The 18,742-nt window shown below is 34.4% G+C and overlaps 3 protein-coding genes across 7 annotated transcripts; 2 read left to right on the top strand and 1 right to left on the bottom strand.

The window, feature by feature from the left end:
- Positions 1-33: 33 nt before the first annotated feature.
- On the bottom strand, positions 34-10,370 carry LOC126874703 (brefeldin A-inhibited guanine nucleotide-exchange protein 1). Of its 2 annotated transcripts, XM_050637053.1 has the most exons (14): positions 10,217-10,370; positions 9,846-10,126; positions 8,659-9,158; positions 8,177-8,574; positions 7,483-7,887; positions 7,015-7,371; positions 6,277-6,588; positions 5,889-6,130; positions 5,537-5,817; positions 5,021-5,351; positions 4,272-4,868; positions 3,972-4,192; positions 3,641-3,844; positions 34-3,084 (listed from the first exon to the last, which is right to left on the bottom strand). In XM_050637053.1, the coding sequence occupies exons 2-14, from the start codon at positions 9,961-9,963 to the stop codon at positions 1,957-1,959; spliced, it is 5,094 nt and encodes a 1,697-aa protein (XP_050493010.1). In that variant the 5' UTR covers positions 9,964-10,126; positions 10,217-10,370; the 3' UTR covers positions 34-1,956. The 2 variants fall into 2 exon arrangements, with proteins under 2 accessions (XP_050493010.1, XP_050493009.1); XM_050637052.1 differs by having other exon boundaries at positions 9,846-10,346.
- Positions 10,371-11,273: 903 nt separating this feature from the next.
- On the top strand, positions 11,274-13,494 carry LOC126874618 (brain protein I3). Of its 4 annotated transcripts, none has more exons than XM_050636877.1 (4): positions 11,274-11,429; positions 11,494-11,600; positions 12,157-12,329; positions 12,433-13,494. In XM_050636877.1, the coding sequence occupies exons 2-4, from the start codon at positions 11,531-11,533 to the stop codon at positions 12,562-12,564; spliced, it is 375 nt and encodes a 124-aa protein (XP_050492834.1). In that variant the 5' UTR covers positions 11,274-11,429; positions 11,494-11,530; the 3' UTR covers positions 12,565-13,494. The 4 variants fall into 4 exon arrangements, with proteins under 4 accessions (XP_050492834.1, XP_050492832.1, XP_050492833.1 ...); XM_050636875.1 differs by having other exon boundaries at positions 12,130-12,329; XM_050636876.1 differs by having other exon boundaries at positions 11,305-11,600.
- Positions 13,495-14,671: 1,177 nt separating this feature from the next.
- LOC126874612 (cysteine sulfinic acid decarboxylase) lies at positions 14,672-18,500 on the top strand. The gene is made up of 3 exons (XM_050636861.1): positions 14,672-15,449; positions 16,931-17,331; positions 17,412-18,500. Exons 1-3 carry the CDS (start codon positions 15,180-15,182, stop codon positions 18,385-18,387), a joined length of 1,647 nt encoding a protein of 548 aa, XP_050492818.1. The 5' UTR covers positions 14,672-15,179; the 3' UTR covers positions 18,388-18,500.
- Positions 18,501-18,742: the final 242 nt, after the last annotated feature.

Here is an 18,742-nt window from a genome sequence, read left to right as displayed (position 1 = left end):
CTAATGATAAGGTAACGCAGAAAGAAAACGACCTCATTTCTCTAGAATTTATTTAAATAAGGCTGCATTATGTAAATAATTACTCTAACTTAAGCATAAATAGTTTCTATGCAATGTGAATATACATGCAACGTGTGTCCACGGGATTTCTCATGTCTTATCGTTAAAGTGACTCTATGTATAACGATCGACCCTAACGAGTTATCAAGATAACTATCACTCGTTGTCTGAACACCTATCCGCGATGGATGTTTATATTTATACGACTACTCAGTGATGACTATGGGCGTATTGCATTTTTATACAGAGATAATATGTATATCTCGAAAATAGTAGTACAAGCTAGAAATGATAAACTAAATAACGCACAATACTCTTTTTTGAGTTCCTCTTTGCATTACATTCATTTTATCCAACCGCCTTTGATCGTTTTTAATACCTTATTATTTACACCTATTTTAAGTGTAAATAAAACATAAAATAACAGATAAAGGGAAAACTTAGTGAAAGCTAAATTAATTTTATGCAGACACAAATATTGAAAAATTAATGCTATGAAATTTAACAGTGCTCATCATTTTACCCTTGGTAAAACATCAAGACAATATGGCTGTATTATTCACCTTGATTATGACACTTGTGAAAATAAAGAGGCATCATTGAACAGAGAGAATGCGTTTGATTTAGTTTTTATTAAGTATCTGGCATTTCTTGCTTATACCATCATTTCCTAAATATTTTGTGTAAATATACAAGAAGTGCCTTAAAAGATTTACTGTAAATAAGATTTCCAAGTGAAAAACAAGATATTAAGGATTCTACTTGGCTATCTGGTCATAGAATTTTTAAATTATTTAAGAGTTACAAAGTTACTAATCAATTCTATAAAAATATCAGAAATCATCTGATTTTTCACTCAAAGATCTATTTCTTCCTATGATACAGTATACTTCAGGAGACACTTTGTATGCAGTTTACAATAACTGAATATACAAAACATTTGATAAATAGTGCATTTCCTGGTAATAAGGAAATTTTTTCCTTATCTATCTCATACCAAGTATGCAAGGAAATTCCCCATTTGTATAACATTATGTTAAGCCTATAATTTTATAAACACATTTTCTTCCTCTATTAACATTTGTTAATCACCTTCTACCCTGTTCAATTAAATAATCATAATTAATTTACAATTTGGAATGTTTTATATAATTTTCAATTATAATAAAATAATTCAGATTTAAAAAAATTATATCGAAATAGTGCATAAGATAATTAAATGTGAATTTAAATGTAAACAATTTACTTAAACATAAATCTACTATTATCAGTGTCTTCTTTTCAAACACATATAACACATTATGTTATATCCAGAAAATACTCTATTTATTAAATACTCTGCACACATATTGTATCAGGACTACAAAACTCCTCACTCGAAGTTTCCTCTTTCTTATAAAAATGAAGAATATGTTAAATACGAAGGAGGTTCTGAACATATACAGTACATACATATTATGCTTTGCCTTTAGGATTTTACTAAAACGTATTTTACTTTGTCATCCTGTCTTAAATATCGAACAGTTCCCGTATTTAATAATTCTTCTTTTATTTCTTGAGAGAAAATATTTCAATTAAACTATTTCATTTCAATTCGCATTACAATATATGCAGGAGAAATTCTTGCAAGAAGTACAAGTCATAGCTACTTGCAAATTAAAGATAAAAGAAGATACCACATAAAGTATTCAAATATAAATTCTTATAGTAGCATAGAAACTTGTATGATACTGTTCATGTCCTATCCTAATAATCTAAAAAAAGCAATTTAGACTTAACTCCATGGAATTTTCCATATTTACCAACTATGACCAATTCAAATTGCAAGAATTTCTTCTATAATCTTTAAAATGAACCAAAAAATTGTATAATCTCACACTTTATAAAGACTCATTACTACTGCTGCGTGATCCTGAATACCGGACCAATTCTCAGGAAGAATCTCCGCAACACGGACCTTAATTCCGGTTTGAGATCAAAGCACATAACCTCACAAAGTAATGGGTAACAGCTAGATGCGTGGACTGCAAACCGATTGTCGCTCATCTTTAGGATCCTCGTGAGAAGCAACAACAATATCGGAGTCCAAGCATCTCGGTGAGCTTCGTTGGAAAGTGCTAGGAAATATTCCAGTGCTTCACAAGCCACTTCAACAAGCCTGGTTTCCACTTTGCTCCAGTCAGCTCTGTGGGCTTCATCACTATACATCTTAAAGAGGATTCTCAATGCACAGGCTAATGACTGTGTTTCTTGTTTAAGCAAATTTGGTTTCACGTTGCCTCGGAAACCAGCTTTCCACAGCGCATTCCGTTGTTCATGGTTGGAATTGAAACTCTTCGCAAATCTATGGGATTTCAACAAACATTCGACTAACTGTAACAGATGCGTAGTAGTCAGAGCACAGTACATTCCCTGTTCCTCCTTCTGTTGGTCTGCACCAGCTCTTACACCCAATTCAGAGGACTTCCCATTAAACATGTCCGCCTGTGCCAATGCTAGATTCTCCTGGTCTTCCTTCCTGGACGTAGCTGGGTAGAACACAATGTTGTCTATTGTTTGAATCAGCTCCAACTGCACCACACATTTAATTAATAATGCGGAAAAAACTTTGTTTTTCGCGGTCTCGCCGTTTGTTAAACTTTGAGAGCTATTGCTTCTTTTGAGGATCCCCATATGGCTGTCTGCATCTCCTGTGATTACATCTAGGTCAGATTCCTTATTAGGCGACTGAGGTTTCCAAGTGAGTAAGGCGGATGGCAGGGTGCTCTCGAAGATATCGAGGACACAACTACAGGTCTTCTCCCAAGTTTGCTCGTCGAACTTAATGCCATTGCTGATCACCAAGTTCTCTAGGCAGTTGGTTCCCGAACGTGCCAACTGCTCGTTGTCCTGTTGCACGCACCAGAGCAGTTGAGAGTACAGCTGCTCTAGTAGAAGAGGCCCCAAAGTGTCGTAGAATTGTGAGAACACATCGACGATTGCGTACAGAGCGTGGTTACACGTTGTTGTCATCCATTCTGCTTTCTGAAATATTAACATGGATGCTCATATGTTCACTATAAGAATTATTGTACTGTAGCGACACGTGAGCAGGACAAATTCAAATCCTATTATTGTTTCGGAGTATCATGACCGTTAGGTCATAGATATTGCAAGGAGTAATGAACTCCGAGCAAAACAATGTCGCCGCTACTTTCAACCGTCAAACGCAGTCGAGTTCAAACTTTCCAACTGTCCCCAGTATAAACCAGTATAAATAAACAAACGAAATGACGAGCGACAGAGTTCAGCGATCGCAGCATAAGCATACAGACGCATCAGACGTGTATACGGAGTTTCTTGACACGCGCGTATTTATTTCGTAAGACTTATTATATCTGGACTTGTGCTTTGTGTCGAATTCATATCGTTAATAAATTGCTCACAAACAATTAGACTGTTATTCGTGATATCCGGTAAGATCAATCCTCTACAGTACATTATTTGGAGTGCCAAATATAATCATCAGTGCCAAAGATAATTTATATATCATGCAGACCAAAAAAAAGCAGCAGTGTTAAAAATAAATTTTTTCACGCACCTCTGTATGTTGTTCAGGAAGTTTCATGTTGTCAAAGATTCTGAACAGGACTTGGAAGAGATCTTTCCACCAATGGGGTTTAAAAGAAGCTCCATGTGTTTTCACGACGTCGAAAAGGACGGTCAGCGCTCGTGTTCGAACGTCCAACTTACACCTACTCACTATACACGATAATTCGAACAACAGCGGGAACCATCCTCTAACCTATATAAATAAAATCTTCGAGTAGTAAATTTTTTATAATAAAAAGTTCACCGAATGTACCTAGTGGACAAGTTGCAAGGATTTGAAAAAAATTGGGGATATATAAAAAAAAATATGAGATCTTTACCCAAGCTCTATCTTCTTCAGACACCATTCCACTATCATCCATCATGCCCTCCGCGAAGAGATTTGGATTGGCGTCGATATATGACGCGCAAGAACGTATCAATCTTATGGCCTCCATACTTGTCTCGGGGAAGGAGGCGTTGCAAGCAAATTCACTGAGGCACTTTACGGCGTCTTGAAAGGAATCTACCATGATACTGAAATCTTCAGCATACAATTCATCTGAAAATATATACCAAATATAAAATAAACCAATTAAAACTATCACATCAAGTATATCACCACATCTCCAAACACTCACTTATAATCTTCCCAGTCATAGAAAATGCTAGCTCAACAACAGCTTCATCTCTGTCGCTAGCTGCATGGTGGAACACACTGAATATATTTTTCCATCCTGATCGAATATTAGGAGCCTGTGAGTGTACAATTTGCGCGACACAACGGACCACCATGTCCCTAATCACTGGTGATCGATTCTTTTTCATGATATGCTCAAACGGTCTGAGGAAATCCTTTTGAAACCGGAAATTAGCGAATTCCCCCTTCTCTATGAACTTAGTCGCAAGTTGTCTCAAAGAATCGACTGCAAAAAAAGCGATATCCTGGCGAGGACTGCAACCAACTCTATCAAAGTGATCTCCTATCACTTGCCATATCCTGGACCACTGAAGTCTGATACGTCCCATGTTATAATAAGAAATTTCTACGATCTTGGTTAAAGAGAACATCCGCGGCTGCGTTGGGTGTGATAATTCTTCCAGAGAGACTTGACAGAGAGCTTTCACGAATTCTACAATGGCGTCACCATCTAGTCTAGTGGAACCGGTGAATATTCGATCGACAGCTACCACCACGCTTTGAGAGCTTGTCTCTCCTATTGATTCCTTTACGCTTGCTAAAAGGCATATAAAAAAACGAAGCATGTAAAATAAATAGATAGAAAATAAACAGAAGTTAAAGAATACAATTTTTGTTGACTAGGATTTCATCTTTAATATGTGTGCATTTTTCTATGAAAAATTTATGAGATGTCAATGACATACTTACGGTCCAACGAGCTGAGATTCAAATTATTGTTCTGATGCAAGTTGTTATGTGTTAGGTTGAAGTTTACTAATGGTGAAGGGAAATGCGGCTTCGAAGGTGGACCCAAGAGCTGAGGTCTGACTCCAGTTCCAATTAATTGGGCAAGCTCGAGTTGAGAGATACATTTAACAACATCCAACCAAGAGCTGCCAAGATAATTACCATCAGTGTGAGCTACAGTAATCAGAGTTTTGATCGTATCGATGTTCTTCGCCTTCATTTCAGTGATCGGTGAATTCGCAGTCAATAAAGTAAACCGTGCTAAGGCTTGCACATACGCGTCCCGTTCTAACTATAATTAAAACAGAAAAATACAATTTACAACAAAGATCTTGAGTGATTTGAAGCTTATGATGTACCTTATATATTCTACAGTTCATACAGCTTCGGACGTAAAAGTAACCAACTGAATAAAACTAGCCGAAACAGGACTATCATAGTAGTTTAAAATTTCGCTGATATCGCAGAAACGCTTACCGTCATATGAAATATGCAAGCAATGCGTATTGCGCATCTAATACCATCTAGACAAAGGGAAGCAATTTCTGGATCATCGCAGTCTTGAAGACCGACACTGAATGCGGCTAAAAATGGTGTCCACGCCATTTTAAACATAGGTCGAACGTGTTCCAGGTGTTTAGCCGTGGTGAACGGTGCTTGAACATGACTGACAGATTCCATTAGATTTTTCGCTGCTGTCGAGATTACTTCCATCTCCATGTTCCATAAAAGCCGTCGTTTCTTTTCGCTAGATATCACTGTAACACCAAACATATTTAAAATTATTAATTATATAACAATCTACTTAATTAGTTCAATTTCTATTTACCTTGCTTGCCAGGTCGATTAGGATTGGATTTCATCTTAATTTCGTTACCGGCAATCTCGTCATAAATTTTCGATAAGTACTCTTCAGGGAGATCCTCGTTATCACTAATGCGTCGGTTTAGCTTGATATATTGCTCTTTGGTCATTTTATTTTTCACTTGAGGCGAGTGTAGATCGGTAGTCAACATAATGATCGAAAAGCCCAATACATATGCGGTGTCCGCACTTGTGAATAATCCATTACTGGTAAAGTAAAAGATGAATTAATTTATGAAAAAAAAAAAATGTTAAAATTATATAATATTATGTACAAGAAGATAACATGGAAGAAATATGAAAAAACATGATAATATGATATCATATAATACTAAAATTTAAAGGATACTTACTTTGGATTACATTCACAATATCGACTAGCAAACTTCTCCATTAATCGATCAATCTTCTGCGCCTCCCCAGGCAACCGAAAGCCCTCGAGAAAGTATCTAAGGGCTGTAACTAAATCGCGGTCGGCAAAATTCATTTGATCAATATAGCTGTACATCACCTGATTGTGATTATGGTCGCCGAGAAAATCGCCGATCGCGGTCTTATCGAGTCGCTCGTCCATATGAAGCCAACGGGCAACATCTTCAGACGAATTACCTAGAAGACTTTGTTCTTGAAGATATTGTACTCCCTTGCTTGGCTTTCGATTAAAACTAGAGATAAAAATACCAATTTAATTAATAAAATACATGTCTCTTTGCAACTCTGCCATTTCCTAAGTGTCATTACAGTGATTTAAAATACCAGGTAGTCCTATTATCCTTCTGCAATTTAACTTACATTCAACATTTTATGACCGATTTGTACCTAGTTAAATTAAAAGGCTGTTCATAACTTGGCTATAATTATAAATTTTTGTAATATGTCTATTTTAACACATCTCCATATAGTTCCATATAATTCCATATAATGAACGTAAAAGGAATTATACGATATAATAACATACGATGTTGAGTCAACTATTTAACACAAATCAATTTTTCAAGTGAAAGAAGTAAAAGAATTTTGTTTTGAGACAACCTGATGCTTTAAATATCAGAATAAGACGAAGGAACTAAAAAACGAATTGTAATCCATACATATCGATGCCAGTCTCCCACACTTCTTTTTGTTGTTTCTGGACCTCATATTGTTCAGGAGAATCCGGGATCTCCTTGTTTCCTACTAAACTAGAGTTCGCTGAGGATAGACTACCAGCACTTCCATAACGAGGCAGGGGAGGTTCCACTGGAGGATCAGGGGGCTCAGATGGGAATTGCTGATCAGCTGGAACACTAGGGTTCACATACAGATCTCTGCTCCACTCAACCATACACTTCAAGATGGATACTAAACATTCAAGACCTCTGATCCTCATTGATTTCTCTTGATTGGGTGATGCACCTAATTCTAGTGCTTGTCTACCTTGTGCTATCTTTGATAAGTCATTCACAAGCCTGTAAAAATATAGAATATAACTAATTTAATCTCTCTATAAAAATATAATAATATGAAATATAAAATATTCATTCGTTTTATAGATTTACAGGTAATTGTTGTTTTCCAACCTTTCAAACAGATTCGCAGCTGATAAGTCACAGTCGTAGTTCACATAGATATCCACGACACTCTGTGCATCCGCACAAATACGAGTCAAAGCGTGAATCACCATCCATTTGTGTTCAAAAGAACTGCTAGAAGTCTCGAGGATATTCATAAAAATCTCCTTGAAGAAAACCTCTATTTGCATTTTTAAGTGCATTTTGAAGCGAGCCAGCAGTGCGAGAAACAATGCTAGAGATAATTCAAACACCTCGGGAACGGAAGAGACACCGTTTTTCGAGAGTGCTACACAGAGGTACTGTTTTATGGCTATGACAAACATTTCATTGGAACGCAATACTGGTCCAGCATTTTGCAGGATACCCAGAAGCAATTGTAAGGAAAGGATCTTCGACCTGAGCTGGTGGGACCTAAAGAGAGTATACCACAAAAATTTCATAAGATGCTAAACTTTGAGATACCAACTTGCATGATTATTAGAAAAGTGACATACTCTTTCTCTATTTGTGAAATTGTGATACATGAAATAACAAATATTCCAATATCACAACTTTAAATGGTTAAGTCAAAAAACCAATTAGGTTTTACTTGATTTATATGAGATACAAAAATGTCAATCTCAAAAAGACTTCTGAGTCAACTTAAAAATAATTGTCTGCATTAAAACATTTTCTTAATAAAAAGACTCTTTACACATACTTGGGATCTGGAGTGCCATCAGGAAGTGGTTTCATGGAAAGTTTGCAAAGTGCTCTGAAAACCAAAAAAGCGTCCTTCTGTAGCACATGAGTGAACTTCGCCCTGACCATATTATCGCTCTCTGCAACGGCCTCGTCGGAATTCTCATCTATAGGCACTTGATCTAAGCTAGCCTCCTCTGACGTTACAGTAGTTATATTCGTCGAATCTTCGGGAATAATAGAATTTACTACATCCTCTAAAATTCCTCTCACTATTAACTGTGATTCTTGACTGCTCTCCACTGATGGTTCTTCGTGGTTTACTGTTTCGGTTTCAAGCTCTCCAGAAGTGCAATTAGTGGAGTTTACATTGGTGGTTTCGGCTTGATCTACCTCGTTCCGGACGGTCTCTTCTTCCTAGGAAAGCAGAAAATATTCCTCAACATTCTTTTATGTAAGTTTCAGTAATGCAATTTTATGCCAATTAGTTAGTAAACTTACTGCCTGCGTTTCCATACGTGCAAAAATAACATTAATCATCTGAGTGAGCGTAGCTCGAGCTGTAGTTTGATTAACCAGATTCCTTGAGGCCAGATAAACACTGTATACTGTGCGTATGGTGAGCAACACAGTACCCTCATGAACTTCCACATGTTGACTGGTCATAACTGTGAGAAGGGCTTTTATAATCTGCAATTGGACTCCTTCATCCGTCTGTGGCCCCATGAAACATCCACATATTGTTTCAACAATGCGTACAATGAGCAGCTTATTTGGCTCTGTAGAATCAGGTACATTTCCCGTAAGGTGTCCATAGGCAATTAACTTTTGTAAACAATCCAAAGCAGTGACCACGATTCTTGGTGACTTGCTTTGACAGGCCAATTCAAAGGGCAGAAAATACTTTTCTGCAGAGATAACATATGAATCACTGCGAGGCTGTGGCAAAGCGGTTGATAATTGAGTGCCTGAGCCTTCTTTGATTTCATTTCTCAAGTTATCTGAAAAACAATATATATTTAAAGTTATAAATTGATTTTAATATTTCTTTGAAAATATAATGTAAAATTATTTTCAGTCTGTATTTCTCAAAAACTTGAAGAAAATCAAGCAACTTTGTATAGTAACTAATTAAAAATATACAGAAATATAACAGACAATACATATACATATTGATTCCTATTTTCATATGGACATATGTATATATTTAATATTACAACACATGTACATCAAATGTCAAAGTCCAAGAACTGAACAACATACAATATAATTATGTTACTTAATATCTATATATTACTGAATAAAAAGAAAAATTGAAGCTGATGTAATATATTAAATCATCGAATTAATCTAATTAGATCTTTCTATGAAGACCAAGAAATGCAATTTTACCAGTCAATTTTAAAACCCTAAAAAATTTAATGTCCTATTCTGAAGAAGAATCTTCCATCAATCCCTGTATAACCAAGATCTTATTAGAACATTCAGAGAATAATGGACTAAAATATTAAACTAATTCCAATTATAAATCACACAATATAATCATTTATAATACTTTGCAGTAGAGTATCACAATTTTAAGCATTTGCTATAATAGTTTTGTGTTGTATGCATAACTCTCAAGGAACTTCTTCGATTACACATATTAGTGTTATCACACAGGATAAGTTGATGATTAATGAATTTACCAAGTGCAGTCTCGCAGGATTTTCTGAGCTGAGAGAGGTGCGACCGTTTGACATCCCGGTCAGCCAGGATCTTTTCCAAAGCTCTGATAATGAACATCTCTTTGGAGTTATCTCGCATCGTCGCCGGGCCGCGCTGATTCCTCTGCTACGCTGGCACGGGAGCACACGCGACTCGATCGAAGTCTCGCATCTTTACCACCGTGATTTGCGTACTGGTTCCTCGTACATCGTTTTACACCACCTTCTGGAGGCAGAAGTCGTCCGCGGAAACCTCTGCGACACTGTCGATGAAACGCGTATCGATTAGGAGCTTTACTAACGACAAATAGGTGGAACAACGATATTTCAAATGAGTTTCGCCTTGAGATTACGTTTCAATCCATTTTTCACGAAATCATGTGAAGCGATGACGAAACTCCGAAAAATGACAGCAAACTTTCGAAACAGCGGAGAAACCACACAAGAGACAGACTGAAACGACGAAGGAGGTTCAAGTGGCGCCCTCCACACACATACACACACGTGCATACACCTACTAGTTAGAGGAATCTAGGAATCCCTATATAAATACCGTACATACCGGGCATAAAATTTTGGTATATATTATTATTTACATTATTATTATCTTTATTTATATTATTATACATTATATATATTATTTATTATTTATTAAAATACAGAAGTTTTAGATTGTAAGATTCCTCTTACATTTCTGTGGTTATTAAAGTACAGAAGTTTTAATATATGAATTATTTAAACTTTTCTTTAAATTTTATTAGATTTCCCTTACACTTTTTTGCTCATCCAAATAAAGAAATTTTAGTATATAAATCGTTTATTAAAAGTATGTATTATTATAGTAGTAATTGTATATTATAATAGTAATTATTCGTTCTAAATGATTTTCTATATCACGGAAGTTTAAAAAATGATAAAGGCTTGTGAATATCGCCTGCTATAGACGATACTGTGTTAACTAGTGGCGGAAAAATTAAATGACTGTATTGAATTTTGCAAATTTCGAAATTTTATATTTGTTACTGATATTAATTAAGATAAAGATTTTTTCTTTGTAATAAAAGATATATTACTTTAAGTTCAGTTGCACTATTTTTTAAAGTTTAAATTTGTGACTGACTAAAGGAAATATTTTATTCTACCACAGACGCGCCAAATGTACAACTTTCTGCAATTTGCAGGAAGACGACTAATAAATTGAACAAAAATTATGTATTATAAAATAATTTAATTAAAAAATCATGTAAGTAAATTTATAATATATATAAATGCATGTAGTATTCTACCAATTATACTAATTACGTATAATTCGCTATTGTGGCATGCTGGAAGAAAAACAAGTAAATCAATTTTACAGCCGCAAGGAAACGCGACACACGTTAATCATGCAATTCGAAATGAGTACCAAATTAAAAGGAATATAATGAAATGACGTCACTAACAGTCAACCAATAGAACTTGGTATTCTAATCGAAGAATAAAAGTGAAATCTTAAGTGGTTCTCCCGGGCGGTAATAGTAATACACTATTTGTTTTGGAACCGCGTCAGATCTTGGGCTAATACAGGTGCTAGCTGTCAGAAAAAAATTGTACCGATGATAATTATCTAATTACGCCGATTTATTGTACGAATTGCTCATAAAAGCCATTAGTTCAATTGTTAAACGATGGAAAAGCAACCGCTAATTACAGGGAACGATAAACCTCCGTCTTACGCAGCAGCCACTGCGCCAATAAGTGAGCAACAAAATTGAAATTTTACTGTTTTGTATTATTTTGCTGTCTAAAAATAATGTGAACTGCTATTAAGTCTAATTATTACATTTAAAGTTTGAATTATTAAACCATTAATTTTATATTAATAATTTTTATATTTCGCATCATACGAAGATTATTATGAAGTTTTAAAAAATAAATAATTTAGATTCATTCGTTTATGATTATCATTATTAAAATTTGGAAAAATAGTTTGAAAAAGTGTATATATTATTAATGTTATAGTGTTATTAATATTGCGAGATATTTTTATACAAAAATGGAAGAGGTAAATTCTGATATCATTACTCTCATTTAACAATACTCTGACTATACTGTCATATTGTAATTCATGTTCAATGCTAATAATCTAAATTGGTTGAATAGCAATGCAAAAGAATAAATTAATTTTCAATATCTTGTTGTATTAAATGATTGTTTCTTGTTTGATACAAAAAATGTTATATTTAGAAGTAATAACAGAAATTGACATGGGATGTGTCTTACATAGCTAATTCTTCGTGGCAATCACATCCAGGTTACAATGCAACACAATGCGCAGGGTCTACTTCATGGCCTCCACCTGCAGGGTACTATCCTAGCGCAAGTGGAACTAATAATCACAATTATGTACCTTCCTATGGTTCTACACAATCAACCACTATACTTATGCCAGAAATAATTTTAGTTGGAGGATGTCCTGCATGCAGAGTAAGTAATTTTTAATAAACAAATCTTAATTTCCTTCTCATATGTTTGGTATTCAATTATTTGAGGTAAAAAGTAGGGACTAAGGTCCGATTTTACAACATAGGTGGGTGTAATGGAAGATGATTTTACATGTCTGGGACTACTATGTGCAATCCTGTTCTTCCCATTAGGAATAATATGCTGCTTACTATTAAAAACTCGACGTTGTTCTAATTGTGGTGCCTATTTTGGTTAATGTGTTACATATTACAGTCTTAATTCTTATGCAATTATTGTGTAGATATGGAGGTATATGAGCAAACCGTGGAATTAGTGGTTAATTAATTAACCAAAAAATTAATTTTTTACTAGTACTGTGCATCCACGTAATTATATATTTAAACTAACATTATAAGGAGAAGTAGTGTTCCAATGATCAGGGATGTGTACAATAATTGGTAACTTAGTTAATTGTGGGAAACACAAGTTTGTAAAATATTGACATACAATTAAAGGGTTCCTCTACACATTTAAGACTTTGTTCACTTAAGACAATTTAAGTGGAGCTTGCACTATTTTGTAAACTTTATGCAGAGGGTTCTGATTAATATTGTTGCATTTTATTATAACATATGTTACTTTATTACCATAATGAATAGAGTTTGTATAAATAAATAAAGAGTTTATATCTGTATCTATTTATATAATTGCATATTTCAAAATGTAGATATACCATAGTTTCTAGGTATGTATATTTTTATCAGGCGATAAGAGAAGCAATGGATACTGTGAAATAGTTCTATACTATGTACTTAGAATATGTTTCTAATGACAAAAAAGCTATCTCAAACAGATTTCATTGAAATTCTTCTATACCTAGTATCTACATAGAATTAACATACAAAGTATTTTAAAAGACTTTTTAAAATAACTTATCAAAGCTTATATATTTTATGAAAAATAAATTCAATGAAGTTTGTGCCTTATGTCGCTGTAAAACAGTCTCCTGATGCAAAATTATACATAATATGTTTTCAAAAATACGTTTGAATCTCAAAGGAAATGTCAGCAAGTCTTTTTCCTAAATGCAATCAATTTTGTAAAAGATGTGTAAGTGTATAATGAAACTTATTAATCACTCGCATTACAATTTATATTTTTAAAAATAAAACAGTATTTAACTGTATTGGAACCATTTTAAGCTATTATAAATATCATTTCTACTTGTTAGATTGGTCCAGATCTGACTTTCAAAGGAAGATTTTCCTAATATTATGCTGATTAGATTCAAACGAAAAGAATAATATGCTCTGTTATGCGAACCTACGTACTAGAACACTAAATATGTACCTGAAAATATGAAATATTTTTCTAATATTGAAAGCTATTAATGATTCATCTATAAACAAACATGTTTGGCTTGTCTAAAAACATATTTGTATAAAAAAATGAAGTTGTTATTAGATCACCAAAAATATTTGATACGGGGAATTAGCGGTATTTAAAAATTGTAGGCAGCGTAAACATTGTGTAACTCACAAAAATATACATATATCCATAGATAAGTGTCGAGTATTATTCGTTAAACAGCATAGTAAATGCTCGATTATAAATAAATTATTTTTAAAAATTTATTTTTTCGTTAAACACAAAAACCAATGTGTTTTACTATTACAAATTATAAATAGTGTTGTTGATCATTTATAAGGAATGTTTTTGTGATTGAAGTTTGGTACTGATTGGTGGTTGTAATTTAAGAAAGTCTCATCCCAATGATACTTGACACCATACACGTGATACGTAAATGATACATTCGCAAATGATACATATGCATGCATATTCATTTATGCATACACGACCCAAGTATTTTGTTTTTGTTACATTATTGGAGTCTATATAATCATTATCGATCATTGTATCATCTACATGCGTCTTGAAGCAAACGTAATCTCGTAAAAATATTACAATCCAATAATTTTCAATTTTTGTTCATTTTCATTACATAATCAGTAATAAGCAATTTTGATTGATTAGCACTGAAGAATATTTGCAACTGGCTCTAAGCATCCAGTTTCTTCTCAGAATATTTGTAGTGCGTCAAAGTTTCTAGAAGAGATTGAATATCATTCAATTACGTATTAAGGATAAAAATTATTGGTGACTGCATTTCCATATATGTAACTTATTATTGGACGTAATAAAATTATGTAATAGAATCCAGCTTAAATAATCCACCAAATCACCAGCTATTACCATTACCGGTAACGAGCATCAGTAGCTCGAAACAATCTCGATCTTTCTCATCACCCTTAAAAAGAAAGAGAAGAAAACGTATTAAAATAACAAATATTAAAAATAAATCTTTTTTTTCTGTTTCTGTTCTTTCCTTCTTGAATTAATCCAAGAATGCTTTCAAGGACGAATCATCTATGAATATTAATATTACTATAATTTTCTAATTAATTGAAACGAGTGCACAAGAAGAATGTTTACGGATTTGACGCAAAAATTCATCGCAAGAAAAAAGATAATAATCGATAATTGGAGAAAGTTAAACACAACTAAACAGCTGAATTAAGATCTCAATTTACATTCAAATGTATCTCATCGCATTGTCGCTTTATTTACTGGATTAGTCGAAACAGCAATATAGAACAAAGGATAGTTTCCCAATTCATCAAGGCCCTGGTCGCGATATTCATCAGAAAAAGAGGCAGGAAAGGAGAACCAGTGCCGCGAATCTCGGTGAAGCAAATGCAGCCGAAGGTAGTTAACGCGCAACGATCTTGTCCTTGGTCAGTAGACATTAGTATAAAGGAAACTGTAGGAGCACCACGCGGAACAGATTGAGAAAAACTTCGATACGTAACCATGCCGGCTAACGAGGGAACTGTGAGCGTGTCTCCGCCCCAAATAGGAGATAATTTCTTGAGAAAAGTCTGTGATAACAGTTTACAGAGCAATCTTGCTCGTCTATCTTCTGGCGATGATGAAGAAGATTATCAAGATGGTTGTCCAAATTCTATTGCCAACGGGGAATCCAGAGAAGATTGTAACTACAGGAGTCTTCCGGTGAGAGAGGTCCATGAGAAGTTTATGAGAAGTTTCATCGATCTGCTCCTGGAAGAAGCAGTTTTTGAGGTAAATTCATTGTTAAAATCTATTGTTAGAGGAATATGGATGTATATTGACAGTTGGCTTTTAAAGTGAAGAGATAGTTATGATAAAGAGATAATTGTGCAACATAGTGAATTAAAATTTACATTTAAGAACATTATAATGACTTTATATTTTATTTTAATTAATCTCTAAATTGAATATTTGAAGGATTTTCTTTCCATTTGTATCGAAGAAACAATTTCTTTCCACAATAATACTAACATATGTATATTGATATACATATGTATTCTTATGAATGTGAAAATAGGAAAAGTATGGCGTAAGAAACGACCAGGGAAAGCACAAGGAAAATTGCGTTCGTGACGCACAAATTGCATTGACATTTCGACTGAAGTTTATTGACTTGAGATAAATTGGAATATACGTTATATTTTCCTTATGAGGCAGAACATACTTTCCTTGAGCAATAACTTTTAGTCACTTGTATGAATTCAATCTAAATTATAAACAATTGCATATTTATACATTTTATATATAAAAATATTATATTTTTTGAGGTATAAAAATTCAAATATATTGTTAAGATTAATATTTTTCGCCAATTTTTATAATTAATTTTTTTTTTTTTTTAGAGCTAATATAAATTCTAAATTATAATTTAGACAATTTCTTTGATATTTTTATAAGAATTTTATTTCCCGTCAATTTAAATAATTTAAAGAAGTATCGTATTAAACATAAAATATCGTTAAAGAAGATTTATAGTTATTCGCCGAAGTAAAACTAAGCAAAAAGCGTGGTTCTCAGTGACTCGGTACAATAATTTATGTTACACACGAACGCATCCAATCACTTCTTATTCTTTCAAAGCCATTCACTTTGAAGTATCCAATTATCTTTACGCTTCAAGTACATTACCGTCATTAAAAATTTCTTTACTTCATTTTGATCCCTATCTCAATAAAATGTTCTCACATTTTGTAAACCATAATCTACTTCTTTCTATTTTTTACTTACTTAATTCTTGAAATTGAATCAAACGTATGTTCATTGTTGTCATAATTCTTTTTACATAATTTGAATATAGTGAAATGAAGATAATCATTTCCTCCAAGTATATTTAAATTTCTATCCGATGTATGTAATTGCTCAGTTTAATTAAAGAAAACTTAATATTCAAATGCATCCATGAGCAACGATTATCACTGATTTATTATAAAACTAATGTTTCCTTGTTGTTGTGAAAACATGAGTCAAACGTTATTTATGCGACTTTTTCTCTTCGTTTGTTAATGATCTGCTCTGTCAATTCATGGACGAAGAATTGTGCGGCAAGTTGCATTCATGTTACTCTACTTCCGAGTTAAATTATAAAATATAAGAAAAAAGAAACTGCGTCGCAAAAAGGAAAAGCTAGCTCCCATACTAATGCACGAAGATTTCTAAATTAAAATTCTCTATCCTATTGACTTACATAATAGAAGTTTCCAATTACCTTTCAGGGAACTTCAAGAAAAAACAAAGTAGTGGAATGGATGAAACCAGCAGCTCTTCGATCAGCCATTGACTTAAAGCTGTCTGACCAAGGGTGCTCCCATGAGAAGCTTTTCACCCTCGCCCGCAACGTGATCAAGTACAGCGTAAAAACAGGTCATCCTCGATTCATAAACCAATTATATTCCAGCGTAGATCCATATGGCCTTCTTGGGCAATGGTTAACAGACGCCTTGAACCCTTCAGTTTACACCTATGAAGTTTCTCCAGTGTTCTCTTTAATGGAAGAGGAGATATTGCGTGAAATGAGGAAGATAGTTGGCTGGAAAGATGGTAAAGGTGAAGGAATATTCTGTCCTGGTGGTTCTATTGCCAATGGTTATGCAATTAATCTGGCACGTCACTACAGGTACTTCTTATTTCTTTATAATTTGATTAATCGATTGGAATCCCTGAAATTCCTATGTTTTTATGTATCGTCATTCACAGGTTTCCTCAATTGAAGGAGTTAGGCTTATCCAGTGCTGGCAGGTTAATAATTTTCACTTCCAGAGATTCCCACTATTCTGTCAAAAAGCTTAGTGCTTTCCTAGGATTAGGCACTAGCAATGTGTATGAAGTGAAAACTAACAGCAGAGGAAAGATGTGCATAACGAATTTGGAAGCACAGATCAAGAAAGCTCTTGACGAAGGTGCAGTGCCCTTGATGGTATCTGCTACAGCAGGAACTACAGTCCTAGGTGCATTCGATCCCTTAAGAGAGATTGCTATCATTTGTAAGAAGTACAATCTGTGGTTTCACGTGGATGCAGCGTGGGGAGGAGGAGCCTTGATGTCCACAAAGCACAGATACCTCCTGGATGGTGTAGAACTGGCAGATTCTGTTACTTGGAATCCACACAAATTGTTGGCTGCTCCGCAACAATGTTCAACATTGTTACTGCGCCATGAGGATCTCCTGCAAGCAGCACATAGCTCAAAAGCTAGTTATCTCTTCCAACCAGACAAATTTTATGACTCTTCTTTCGACAGTGGGGACAAGCACGTTCAATGCGGTCGTAGGGCAGACGTGATGAAATTCTGGTTCATGTGGAAAGCAAAAGGCACTCATGGCTTGGAGAAACATGTAGATCGAGTGTTCGAATTAGCGCGGTACTTCACAGATTATATAAGACACAGAGAAGGCTTCAAACTGATGCTTGAGCCCGAGTGCACCAACGTCTGCTTCTGGTACGTGCCGCCCTCCAAACGCCACTTGCAAGACGGAGAACTGTTCAAAGCCCTTGAGAAAATTGGACCGGATGTAAAGGAGCGAATGGTTAAGAAGGGCTCGATGCTGATCACGTATCAGCCTCTACGCGAGCTACCTAACTTTTTCAGGCTCGTTTTGCAGAATTCTGGACTCACTAAGGCTGATATGAGATTTTTCGCAGAAGAAATTGAGAGGCTCGCCATTGATCTGTAGAACTTGTACTCTTTATTAACTCTAAGTTTCAGTTATGTAACGTCCAATTTCGTAGAGATTTGCCAATTTGTTAATGGCAGAAGCTCTCAATAAAGTATTTCTTTTAATAATAATCAGTCGATTATTGTATATAGAGTACAATGTTAGCTTTACTTCTTAGCTCTTTCCGTTTCCTCTTCGAAAAACTGATTTTTCCGATAAGTTTCATTGTTCAAAATCTCCTTTAGATTACATTAAACTTTCGTTCCGAGGTACGAATTACTTGGACAACAGATACACTCAGTAAAAAGAGCATACAATCAGTTATACCGTATCTCCGTTTATAGAATATATGAGTGAACACCTGATAATTCTA

Source organism: Bombus huntii, chromosome 16 (assembly GCF_024542735.1).
Source record: "Bombus huntii isolate Logan2020A chromosome 16, iyBomHunt1.1, whole genome shotgun sequence".
Lineage (NCBI taxonomy): Eukaryota > Metazoa > Arthropoda > Insecta > Hymenoptera > Apidae > Bombus > Bombus huntii.
Note: the sequence above shows the minus strand (reverse complement) of the source record. Positions and strands in the feature narration are given on the sequence as shown.

Bases quoted from the DNA above. Each gene is read 5' to 3' on its own strand.
- LOC126874703 (XM_050637053.1), bottom strand. From the start codon at position 9,963: ATGCGAGATAACTCCAAAGAGATGTTCATTATCAGAGCTTTGGAAAAG. The intron at 7,372-7,482 runs GTTGGAAAACAA...ATATTTTTACAG, and splicing joins GCTGCGAATCTGTTTGAAAG to GCTTGTGAATGACTTATCAA. The intron at 6,589-7,014 runs GTATGGATTACA...TTTTATCTCTAG, and splicing joins TGGGAGACTGGCATCGATAT to TTTTAATCGAAAGCCAAGCA.
- LOC126874618 (XM_050636875.1), top strand. From the start codon at position 11,531: ATGGAAAAGCAACCGCTAATTACAGGGAACGATAAACCTCCGTCTTAC. The intron at 11,601-12,129 runs GTGAGCAACAAA...TGTCTTACATAG, and splicing joins AGCAGCCACTGCGCCAATAA to CTAATTCTTCGTGGCAATCA. The intron at 12,330-12,432 runs GTAAGTAATTTT...TTTACAACATAG, and splicing joins GAGGATGTCCTGCATGCAGA to GTGGGTGTAATGGAAGATGA.
- LOC126874612 (XM_050636861.1), top strand. From the start codon at position 15,180: ATGCCGGCTAACGAGGGAACTGTGAGCGTGTCTCCGCCCCAAATAGGA. The intron at 15,450-16,930 runs GTAAATTCATTG...ATTACCTTTCAG, and splicing joins TGGAAGAAGCAGTTTTTGAG to GGAACTTCAAGAAAAAACAA. The intron at 17,332-17,411 runs GTACTTCTTATT...CGTCATTCACAG, and splicing joins AATCTGGCACGTCACTACAG to GTTTCCTCAATTGAAGGAGT.